The sequence below is a fragment of the Phyllobates terribilis genome, unplaced genomic scaffold, assembly GCF_046119375.1.
Source record: "Phyllobates terribilis strain yellow unplaced genomic scaffold, ASM4611937v1 Scaffold_7__3_contigs__length_470593459, whole genome shotgun sequence".
In the NCBI taxonomy this organism is placed as follows: Eukaryota; Metazoa; Chordata; class Amphibia; order Anura; family Dendrobatidae; genus Phyllobates; species Phyllobates terribilis.
Genome location: NW_027362767.1, coordinates 169,711,744 through 169,722,831, shown reverse-complemented (window position 1 = coordinate 169,722,831; position 11,088 = coordinate 169,711,744). Strand labels below are relative to the sequence as shown.

The window sequence follows — 11,088 nt, the reverse complement described above, 5'->3', positions numbered from 1 at the left end:
GAGAGCTAAACCATCTCTGCTGCGTAACAAACAGCCCCAGTGGATCTGAACAGAAGCGGCGGCCACCTATAGCCGCATACCACGGGTGGCGTCACGAATCTCTATCCCAAAAACTTTATTCCCCAATTGACTTTTCTTATTGACCACCCTGGGCCACAGACCGGGTCACTGCCACCGTGACAACCCCAATAAAACCGACTGGCCAGGCTACTGAGTGCCCCATGGCCCCAGGGGGCGCGTCATTTCCATGTGCACAAGGGGTCATCAAATCTGTCCTGTCTAGTGTTTCATTTTTATGTCAATGCAAGTTGTCAAGTCATTGACCCTTCTTTTTTGCATTTGTTATATAATTAAAGGGACTCTGTCAGCACATAATGACTGTTCAAACAAAGAACAAGGATTCTGTGCACCCTTGGTGTGGCCAAAGATTTAAGTGCACCTTCCCACCTACTTGTTTTCCATCTATCTCTGCCATTCTCTGGCTCTGTAAAGCCAGAACTGTTAATCAAAGAAAATTTTAGACATAAAGATAGAGAACACAAGTAGGTGGGAAGGTGCACTTAAATTAGAGGGTTCACTGAATGCTTGTTCTTTGTTTGAACAGTCATTCCCTGCTGGCAGACTCCATTTAAGCACTTCTGTGGTATTTGACTAGAAATAAACTTAATATGGACAGACACCTTTGTCAATAAGGTAACTATAAATGCTGTTACAGGCATTTTAAGCCCCTTTGCTGTTGCAATGTTTATGCACTTCTAGTGAAAATTCCTTAGACAACGTAGAGCCAAATGTCATCCATCTAAAATACTCCTTTGTCAGGCTTTAGTTACTTCTCCTAAATACTATTAAAGCCCTCAATATATGCATATTAATAAGGTTGCAAACATTTACACTTTCTCCTTCCCCCCAAATTGTGCCTCTCCATACTCCACAACAAGTTTGTAATGTGCTAAAATGACTGTAAGTGCCTCTGTACAAATCTTCTGTGGTTGTACATGTCAACCAGTCTCATAATGTTTAGAGGATGGGTCATGACCTGTCGAAGGGACATCATCAATCCCATCCCATTTGAAGGTGGAAGATAGCAGTATGTATAATGTGCAGGTGTGGAACAAGTTGGTAGCTTCTTGTTCAGCACATGCCCAGTGCAGTTGTGGCACCCCAGGGGTCTGGTTTCCACAGTAACGGCAATGTTATGTCTGAGAGCAGGTGGGAGGTCTCTTGGTCAGGAATCCTATGCATGCCACACCTCCTGCCCAGTCCTGGGAGGGGAAGGACTTCCCCTATATAAACCAGGGGCTGAGGCAGGGTTAGAGAGTTGAGAGGGAGAGTTCAGCCAGGAGGGCTGACAGGGAGCTGTGGCTCCGGCTGGGCCCAGCTCCTGGGCCATGCCAGAAGTAGAGAAGAGAAGCAGCATAGGAAGAAACAACAGGAGCTCTGTGGGAGCAGTGTTACAAAGAGTCAGGGGCTGGCAGCTGCAGAGCTCGCCCTGACTGAGAAGATTTCTTACCGGACCCGGAGTCCGAGGCTGTGGGGACTAACTCCTACCCAGCAGCAGAATCCGTCAGGCAGGGGATTTCAGGTCCTCTGGCCAAGAAACCCGAAGGCACGGTCACACGCATGGGACCAGCACCGCCGTCGTGGAGCGGAAGCTACTAGAAGGCCCCGAGTCACCGGCCATACGGGTGAGCACGACACGGTACACTCAGGGACATGGGCTACTTATACTCGCTTCTAGCAAGGTAGCCAGAAGAGTATCGTTAGTTTGGGAGGCCTACAACTCCGCCTGGCCAGGGGAGATCCCATCTGCTCAAGGACTGACCAGGCCCCAACCGCTAGCCAGTACTCCGGGAGGGTCTATCTTTGTCACCAGTAAAGACCCTGAACTACACCGCATCGTCTCTGAGTGGTTCCTGCTACCCCCATCATCCACGTCGGCTGCCCTGAGGCCATACCCCTCCCGTTGGGGGTTATACCATCCACGCTGCACCATCCTTCCACCGGCCTCAGCGGTCTGCCCTGCAGCGGCAGCTCCATAGCTGCATTCAACGGGTGGCGTAGTCGTCCATCATCTACCGCTGATACAGCGCCACTTAGTCTGACTCCCTGGGCACGGACCGGGTCACCGCCACGAGACTACAACCCTCAACAGATCCGGCTCCGGGTAAGCTCCTGCATGCGCAACGCAGCGCGACACAGGCCCAGGGGCGCGTCACAGTCATGTGGAGTGGATTGAACTACAAAAACTCTAACAGGGGAAATAGGTGATGGCAACTTGGATACAGCAGTTGGCACTAAAGAAAGGCAAAGAAAACTGTATTTTATCATATTGGGACTAAAGACCCAGCGCTATGGAAGGTTAGGTGAAGCCTGTAGGGAGATGATAAGTGGAGCAAGGAAGTAACAGAGTGAGAGGGTTGCGGACCTCCTTAGCAAAGTGCAATCTACGAAACTAAGATTATGTGCAGACGATCCCTAGCCGGCTGCGGCCCCTAGGCTGCGGAGAAGCCGCCTCCGGCTTCCACTCATTATGCAAATGAGCGGCGGTCGTTTTTTTTTTCTCACAGGCGGGCTTTCCCCATAGAAGTTAGGTCTATGGGGAAAGTCCGCATGTGGACCCGCAGGAGGAAATAGACATTGCTGCGGTCTGGAAAGACGCGCCCCATGTGCCACAGACGCATAGTGGGCATGGGATTTGTATAAATCCCATCCACGATGCTGTAACATCTGGCCTCTGCGGTTTGCAACCCGCAGCGAACACTGATCGTGTGCACATAACCTAAGAAATGTAGGCTCATCATCAAACCTAGACTATTGACATGCCCCATTGGTGCTGCTGCATGGCGTCAACAAACAGCGTAATGGGGCAAAAGGGACACAGAAAGCTGAAATTTATTTTTTTTACATTTTGACAGACACTTAAAACCCCTTAAGATGCATCCAGGCCATGCTCTTGATGCTTCACTGGCCAGACCTTGGTACACGTTATGATATCATGAAGTGCATTGTGCCACCATGTCATGTCTCCCCACATGATCATGTGGTGCGATACACATTATATTGTCATGACATTATTACATGTATCAGTGCCTAGTCAGCACCATATTTGAAAGGTGAAGAGAAGACCAGATCTGGAGCCGGTGTTTTAGGGAATGAGCGGTTGACCAGAATCGAGGTGTGTTGGCAAGATCAGGAGCAAAGTGACTGATATTTTATTATTTCATACCCTTGCCAGCGCACATGTATCCAGTAAAATGGAAGCTAACTGCTCCTCATTTTACTGGATTTGTGCAAGTAAATTCCCCAAAAGTTTGATTCTCTAGAATCCACAAATTTTTAAAATTTTTAATCAAAATCAGATTTATTTGGAATCAATTTGATCATATTTATTCATAATACAATACATGAAATATTTCTTCTTGCTATATTTTATTATGATCATCATAAAATGTAGGCAAATCCCCAGATACTCAATTCCCAATTTAAAGAAAAAAATCATTACTAATTACTCGGAGGAATAGGCAAAGACCTATATATTTCATTCACTAACAATGTCTGTAAAATAAGATCATTTCACTACTGAACATCTGGGTCCTTGTGACTGCTGAACCCTTAACATTGGATACATGTACTGTATATAATTTGATTCTTTTCACATTTATCAAATTCATTAAACTTTCTATATAATTTCTCAGGTAAGATAGTACTACTGTGTCTTTAGTCAGTAATTTCATGTTTTCTTTTAGAAAATGCACTGTTGGTTGCATCAACTGATGGGGACAATATCTAATAAAATACAGAAGACCTACAACGTTTTTCTTCTGCCTCTCGAAAACTTAGTCTTCACAATTTACAAACATCTTAAGTCTTGTTAACTTACTCCCAGCAGTCAGAACAATGAAACTATCTTCCACATATTGTATAGATCCCGCTTAGGTTGCCAACACAGCTTTGATCCATTGATACACAGCCTTCATCAGATCTCTGAAGGTTTCTAGCTCTAATAGCAACAGATCCTTACACTTGCCCTTTTTTTCAAGATCAAAGCGTTTAATTGCTGTGTGATGTATTTCAGCTTTTGTCAGCTGCCATTTCAACAAGATCTCCAATGTTCTTCACATCTCTGCCACTAGTTATAATTTATGGCTGATAGGTGAAAAATCTCCAATTATTGATAATTTCCTAAATGGTCAGTTTTGCATCAGTTGTCATTGGTCTTTACTGAGGATATCTTCCTGAGCCAGACAGACTAGTGTTGATAAAGAAGTGATATTGTATTAATTTCCATCTTGTCATTAAGTAAGAAAACCTATGCTTCTTAGTTAATTCAAGAGATAGGTGCAATTTTCGCAATTTTTGATGTTACAATGCCAACAGAGGAAATTGGTAGAATTCTTTCTTAGCATCTGAAGGGTCATCCATGAATTAAGCTCCAAAACAGGGCTAATTTATTCCTAGAGAACCTAAAGTGCTGACCTACAGGTTTCACAGTTTACCCAAACCTTCAATTACTTTATTGGTTGAGTTAGTTAGCAAAGAAACTAACTAAAAAACTGGAAACCTCATACCAGTTCTCTATTGCTTGTAGACAAACCTGGTCCTTTCCGACCACATCAAAAGTACGCTTTATCCATGTATATTTATCTTAGCATGTCTGTATAGAGAGAAGCAAGTGTTTTGAGCTATTGTTTTGAAAAAAAAATGACAATTAAGAAACTTGTGATAAATCTAATAAACAATTAACTCTTGAAGATCCAAATGTATATTTAATCAAATACAAAGTATGAAAGTTCCAAGAGAAAAGCCGATGAGGTTATGCCTAGTGTTGGGTCTGATGAGGCAATCAAATAACACTACACATAGAAATCTGGTCATTGCCCCTTTGAACCTCTCAGCTGGCACAACATATTAGTTTTTCCTAATGTTTTTCTTTCTCATACTTTTCATTTAAAATTGTATTCTTCTATAACCAGTGAGGACATGGAAGTATACAATGAAACACAAGTACTAAATGAGTTCATCCTTATGGGAATCACCAACCAGCCATGGCTCCAGAAATTCCTTTTTGCTTTCGTCTTCTTTTTCTACCTTCTCGACATTTTGGGTAATCTAATCATAGTTTCATTGGCAATCAGAGATCCTACTCTACAGTCTCCGATGTATTTCCTGCTTGGCAACCTTTCCTTTTTGGATATGCTATTTTCTTCGGTGACAGTTCCAAAGATGATGATTGGGTTTCTCACGGAGAACATCATTTCTGTCAAAGGCTGTATCACCCAAATGTATTTCTTCCACTTTTTGGGATGCACAGAAGGTGTTCTCCTCGCTGCTATGGGGTATGACCGATATATTGCTATTTGCCACCCATTACGATATGTAAGCATAATGGGGAGGTCTACTTGTATACTGTTGGTTTTAACATCTTGGGTAACAGGTCTTACAACTTCATTAATTCATGCCATTATGTCATCCCAGCTCCCATTTTGTAATAATAAAAGAATTAAACATTTTTTCTGTGATGTGAAGCCAGTAATAAAGCTGGCATGTAAAGATATCTATGTGAACGAAGTCACCTTGGCCACGGTTAGTGGATTTCTGAGCACAACCACCTTTTCTCTAACTATACTCTCCTATATTTATATTATTACTCACGTCCTGAAGATAAAAACTTCAAAAGGAAGGTCCAAGATATTCTCAACATGTTCCTCACACTTTACCATTGTCATCTTGTTTTATGGGACAGCAATGTGCACTTACCTTGGACCTGCTTCTCAGACTTCACTGGAAAAAGACAGGATTGCCGCCATATTGTTTACAGTTTTTACACCGACATTGAACCCAATTATTTACACATTAAGAAACAAAGAGGTTAAGAAAGCAGTAAGGAAACTTATACAAAAGTCATTGCATTTTTAGAACAGCTTTATAACTTTTACAAAGTAGATGGGTAAAACATCAATGTGCCATATTGTGCTGTACCTGGAGAATTTTTGGAATGCCCTATACTTATATATATAGGTTTTACAGAATTTTAAAGATTTTAGAGTGCTGTCTTATAACTACCTCATTAAGAAATATATCAAGCATTAAAGAGGTTCTTCTACACAGACAGCCCCTGTAAATATGATTTATTCGAGCCTATAGACAGTAAAATGGTGGGTTTCCCACTAAAATCTCTACTTTATTTCCTAGAATGAACAGATGCTGCAAACAGAGATGCTCGCTCTCTTTGGAGCTATTAGGCTGTGAAACATTTCGACCTCAGTTGACGTATCTGTAATAATCAGCTGATTTCCTGTAGGTTGCCTGTTAGCAACGGAGTTGTCCTGCTAGGACACCCCATCTAATTATGTAGTTCTTAAAAAAAATGATGTTGTCTTTTTTGGTAAAATAGGAAAATTTTGTATTTATAGAGTGAGAATCATCGACTCAAGTCAAGTCTAACCAAGTAAAATAAAACATGAGGCTCTTGTGAGTGTTACACAAAATATTACATTCTTCTTTCCTTTTTTGGAGGTTCTGCTCCCAAAAACTGAAAGGTTATTACCACTTTATTTGATGGGCACAGCTGGATAGAGCTTGTATAATGTTTTGTAATATTATTTCCTCCTTAGTGGATAATTACAGTTTCATTTTTATTGCTTACAGCTCATTGCCTAAGAGGACTGACCACAGGTATGGTAGTGTCTTAACATTCACAGTAATTTAAGGGTTATTCCCCCTCAAAAAAAAGTTATCCCCAGCAGTTTGGTATCCAGAAATACCAAGATCTAGGTTTGGGATTCTAAAGCCCCAATGTTCAGATGGCTGAGGGTCCCAGCGGTCTGACGCTCAATAAAAAGAAATTGGGTTATTTGGAACAACCCTTTAAAAGTGTTTAACAATAGAGCTTTTAATTGCGGCTTTCAGTCTGGCTGTAATTACTGATGCACACTTCTAGCATAGGAAAACATACAGGTCAGGCCAGTGGCACTAAAAGAGAAGCACACAGCCAGGCAGCAAGCAAGACGACAAAGAGTGGGAAGCAAAGTGCTCCTACTTTAGAACATGGGGTAACTCTTTTAACTATTATTTTCTTGATTCTTTAATAATCTGTACTATTTCATAATCTTGCACCTATACTGTTTCTATAAAGAGGACCTGTCATCAGGTCAAAAGTGGCCAGATTTGGTTATTATTTCATTCCTGCTGCTCTCCTGAGTACTCTGGGGTTTTTTCCTAAATCTGCTATATTGTTTCAGATATATCATACTTTTTATATAGTGCATCTTATTAGAGAAGAGTGAACTTGTTCAGAAAATGTTCGCTAATCTCAAATTTGGCATGAACATTACACATTCTGATTCGTGTTCGTCACCCCGTGCGGTTTTACTTAAAATCGGTAGAGTTCGGTAAATGATTTCCAATAATGCTTTTGTTAAGAGTTTGTCTAGGATAGCGGTGCTGTATGATGAGCGTGTTTGATGAGGGGATGGGAATAGGTCAGAAGAGCGGCAGACTTTTTTTTTTATCTTAATGGGTGGAGATTCCAGCAGCCAATCAGGTCAATGTGGTTTGAACCAAACCAATCATGTAGTGGTTTGGTTCTCCAACCCTAGAGGTTTAGAAGTTTAGTTCTCCAATTAGTGATGGTCGAGCACTAAAATGCTCGGGTGCTCGTTGCTTGGGTCGAGCACATTGGAATACTCGGGTGCTCGACCCGAGCAAAGAGCCCAATGTAAGTCTATGGGAAACTCGAGCATTTTTCAGGCAGCTACCCCCGGCGGTCTGCAGAGGGTCTAAAAATTGCCCAAGTCGATGTGAGCAGTGCTCAAATCGCATGGGAACAGCATGGGGAAGACCCATGGAAGCATTTCTTTCTCCCAGGTCACTTCTTTCAACAATGTTGTCAGAGGTATTACGCCACTTTTACGGACTCACAATAAAACATACTAAAACGAAACAAAAAAGGATTTTTATGGGAAATATGTTAAGGAACATCCTTTCCAGGGTAATGACTTGTATATAAGGCAAAATAAATAACCAAAAACAAAAATACTCCTCCACACCTTGGGCTATGTTCACATGTAGCGTTTTTGATGCATTTTTGCACATTTGCATTGCTTTCAAACGTGACAAATGCATTCACCGGTAAATGTCATTTTACCTTTTTACAACTTTATTTGGCCATATGGTGTGTGAGACATGATCAGACTCATCCTGTTTCATTTATGAAGGAGGGACTCTGAAAGTCACAAACCCTATTTTTATATGGCCATCAGGCGGCTTTTACTATTCTTAAAGGGCCAGCAGTTGGCCCTCGCTATTCTTAGAGAGCCATCAGCCATCTAGGCTTTGTTGTTCCCATTACTAAAGAGTGGGTCTCCTATACTGTTATTACGTATGCAGTGAGTGGCAGGGCAACCCAAAATTTAGACTAGACACACCCCAATACCCTTTTGAAAATTTGGACGCACCCCAATACCCCTTTGAAGAGACTTTGTTTTCAGGAGGCCCTCCTCTATGTTCTCATTATTAGGAAGTGGGTCTCCCATTGTGTTTGTCTGTGCAGTGAATGCAAGGGTTGCCAAAAATTTGGAGGCACTCCAATGTCCCTTAGAAGAGACGTGGAAGTCAGAAGGCCTCCTGAAAATAATGGCCCCATTATTAGGAAGTGGGTCAAAAATTTGGAAGCACTCCAATGAACCTTGGAGGAGATGTAGAGGGCCTCATGAAACAGTGTTCCTATTATTAGGAAGTGGGTCTCCCATAGTGTTGGCCTATGCAGTGAATGCAAGGGCTGCCAAAAATTGGGAGGCATTCCAATGCCCCTTGGAAGAGACATGGAGGAGGACCTCATAAAAAAATGTTCCCATTAGAAAGGAGCTGGTCTCCTATATTTGTAATGCCCATGCACTAAGAGTATGGGCTGACAAACATTTACCCCTGGGGGGTATACATGAACATACTGTATAATTTTTTTTTTACAGGCATCATAAACACCCTTTAAAAAAATTCTGTGGGTGTTGCATCACGGACCACGGTCACCCTGGTGACATGGCGGTGTAGGATGAGGATGAGGAGAAGGAGGGAGACAAGGGCAAATAGCCAAAATCAGGAAGCGTATACCCATGTGTGGGTGTGAAAAGGTGCATGGGACTACACCTCCCAAAAATAGACAGTGGATTTGAGTTTATGTTACGCTGCTATCATTCGGTGGTGTGGAGAAGTTTGGCCCAATCCAGCCCTTGTTCATTTTTATAAGAGTCAGCCTGTCAGCATTTTCAGTTGACAGGCGGATGCGCTTATCAGTTATAATTCCACCAGCGGCAATAAAAACCCGCTCTGATAAAACGCTAGCGGCAGGGCAGGCCAGGACCTCCAAGGCGTAGAGAGCTAGTTCATTCCACATATCCAGCTTGGATACCCAATAATTATAAGGCAAAAAGGAATCACTGAGGACGTTGGTACGGTTGGCAAGGTATTCCCTCAGCATCTTCCCCAACTTTGCACTCCTTGTGAGAGTATCCCACGCCTCAGGGCCTGTGCGATGGGAGGGGCTGAGAAAATTCTCCCAGGACTTTGACAGTGTTCCCCTGCCTCTGCTGGATTGGAGTTGTGTCTCTCTCGCCTTTAGTCCTTGGTTGTCCAATGAACTGTGACCTCTGCTGCCAGCGTTTTCAGATGGGAATTTTTTTAATAGTTCCCCAACAAGGGCCTTCTGGTGCTGCCCCATTTTTATAGACCTGTCCGCATAAGGAATAAGAGTTATAAAGTTCTCCTTGTAGCATTGGTCTAGAACAGTCACCAACCAGCAATGACTGTCACCCAAAATTTTGAGCACGAGATGGTCACGGGAAAGGCAGCGCAACATAAACTCAGCCATGCATGCCAGACTGCTAACAGGCTAGACTTCCATGTCTTCACCAAGAGGACAACTGATCATGCTCTCCTTCTCCTCCTCCCATCTGTCCTCAGGCCATCCAAGCTGAGCAGACAGTATGACAGTTGTGCAGGTAGTACCATCTATAGAGCATGAAACTAGCTCCTGTTCTTCCTCCTCCTCTTCCTCATTGTCACCCAATTCACGTTGGGATGAGATGAGGCTGGGCTGTGTGTAATCATCCTGTATGGTTCCTTGCTCCATCTCATTGTGCTCCGCATGCAAGGCATCCTCTTTGATTGTGAGCAGAGCGCATTTCAGAAGACAGAGAAGCGGGATGGTGACGCTAATTATGATGTCATCGCCGCTCACCATCTTGGTGGAGTCCTCAAAGTTTTGGAGGATCGTACATATGTCTGACATTCATGTCCACTCTTGAGGTCTTATGTGTGGAGTCTGAACTAAATACCGACAGCCTTGTTGATGATGGTGCTCAACAACTGCCCTCTTCTGCTCACAAATCCTTCCCAACATCTGTAGTGTAGAGTTCCAACGCGTGGGGACATCACACACCAGTCTGTGAGCCGGAAGCTGCAAATGCTGCTGAAACACGGCAAGGACGGCGGAAGCTGTAGGTGACTTTCTAAAATGGGCACACAGGCGGCATACTTTAACAAGCAGAACCGGCAGCTCAGGGTAGGATTTGAGAAATCACAGAACCACGAGGTTAAGCACAAGGGCCAGGCATGGTACGTACAGTACAGTACGTACAGTACAGACCAAAAGTTTGGACACACCTTCTCATGGTTGTCAGGCTGGTAGTTTTGCCACTCCTGCTAATGCTGACCTGGCAGGTGGTGAAAATGTTCTTTTTGGGGTTAACGGCAGAGTCTTTAAAAAACAACCAGACTCAGGAAGATCTAACAGTTGGCTGCTCAAATATTTTGGAATTGCTACATGCAATCTCCTCTTGCCCTGCTTCAAGTGGACCGGGCGAGAGGCCCGAATCTATAAATGGAAAAGTGAACAGCTCTTCGGAGTGTCCAAGTGTGGGATGAGTTGTCTCCGGGCACTCGGCATAGTGTGAGGAAGGAGGATCAGGGTGAGGAATATGCAGTCCAGACTCATGGCTACTGAGACTTGACCGTGTGGAAGACAGGGTTGTGGTGGTGGTGGCAAAGTGACTGGAAGCATTATCGCTATCCAGCCAACAACTTTTTGACACT

General features: G+C 43.3%; 1 protein-coding gene across 1 annotated transcript; it reads left to right on the top strand.

Annotated features, from left to right (window-relative positions):
- Positions 1-4,980: 4,980 nt before the first annotated feature.
- On the top strand, positions 4,981-5,916 carry LOC141155448 (olfactory receptor 12D1-like). Its single transcript, XM_073642313.1, has one exon. It carries the CDS (start codon positions 4,981-4,983, stop codon positions 5,914-5,916), a length of 936 nt encoding a protein of 311 aa, XP_073498414.1.
- Positions 5,917-11,088: the final 5,172 nt, after the last annotated feature.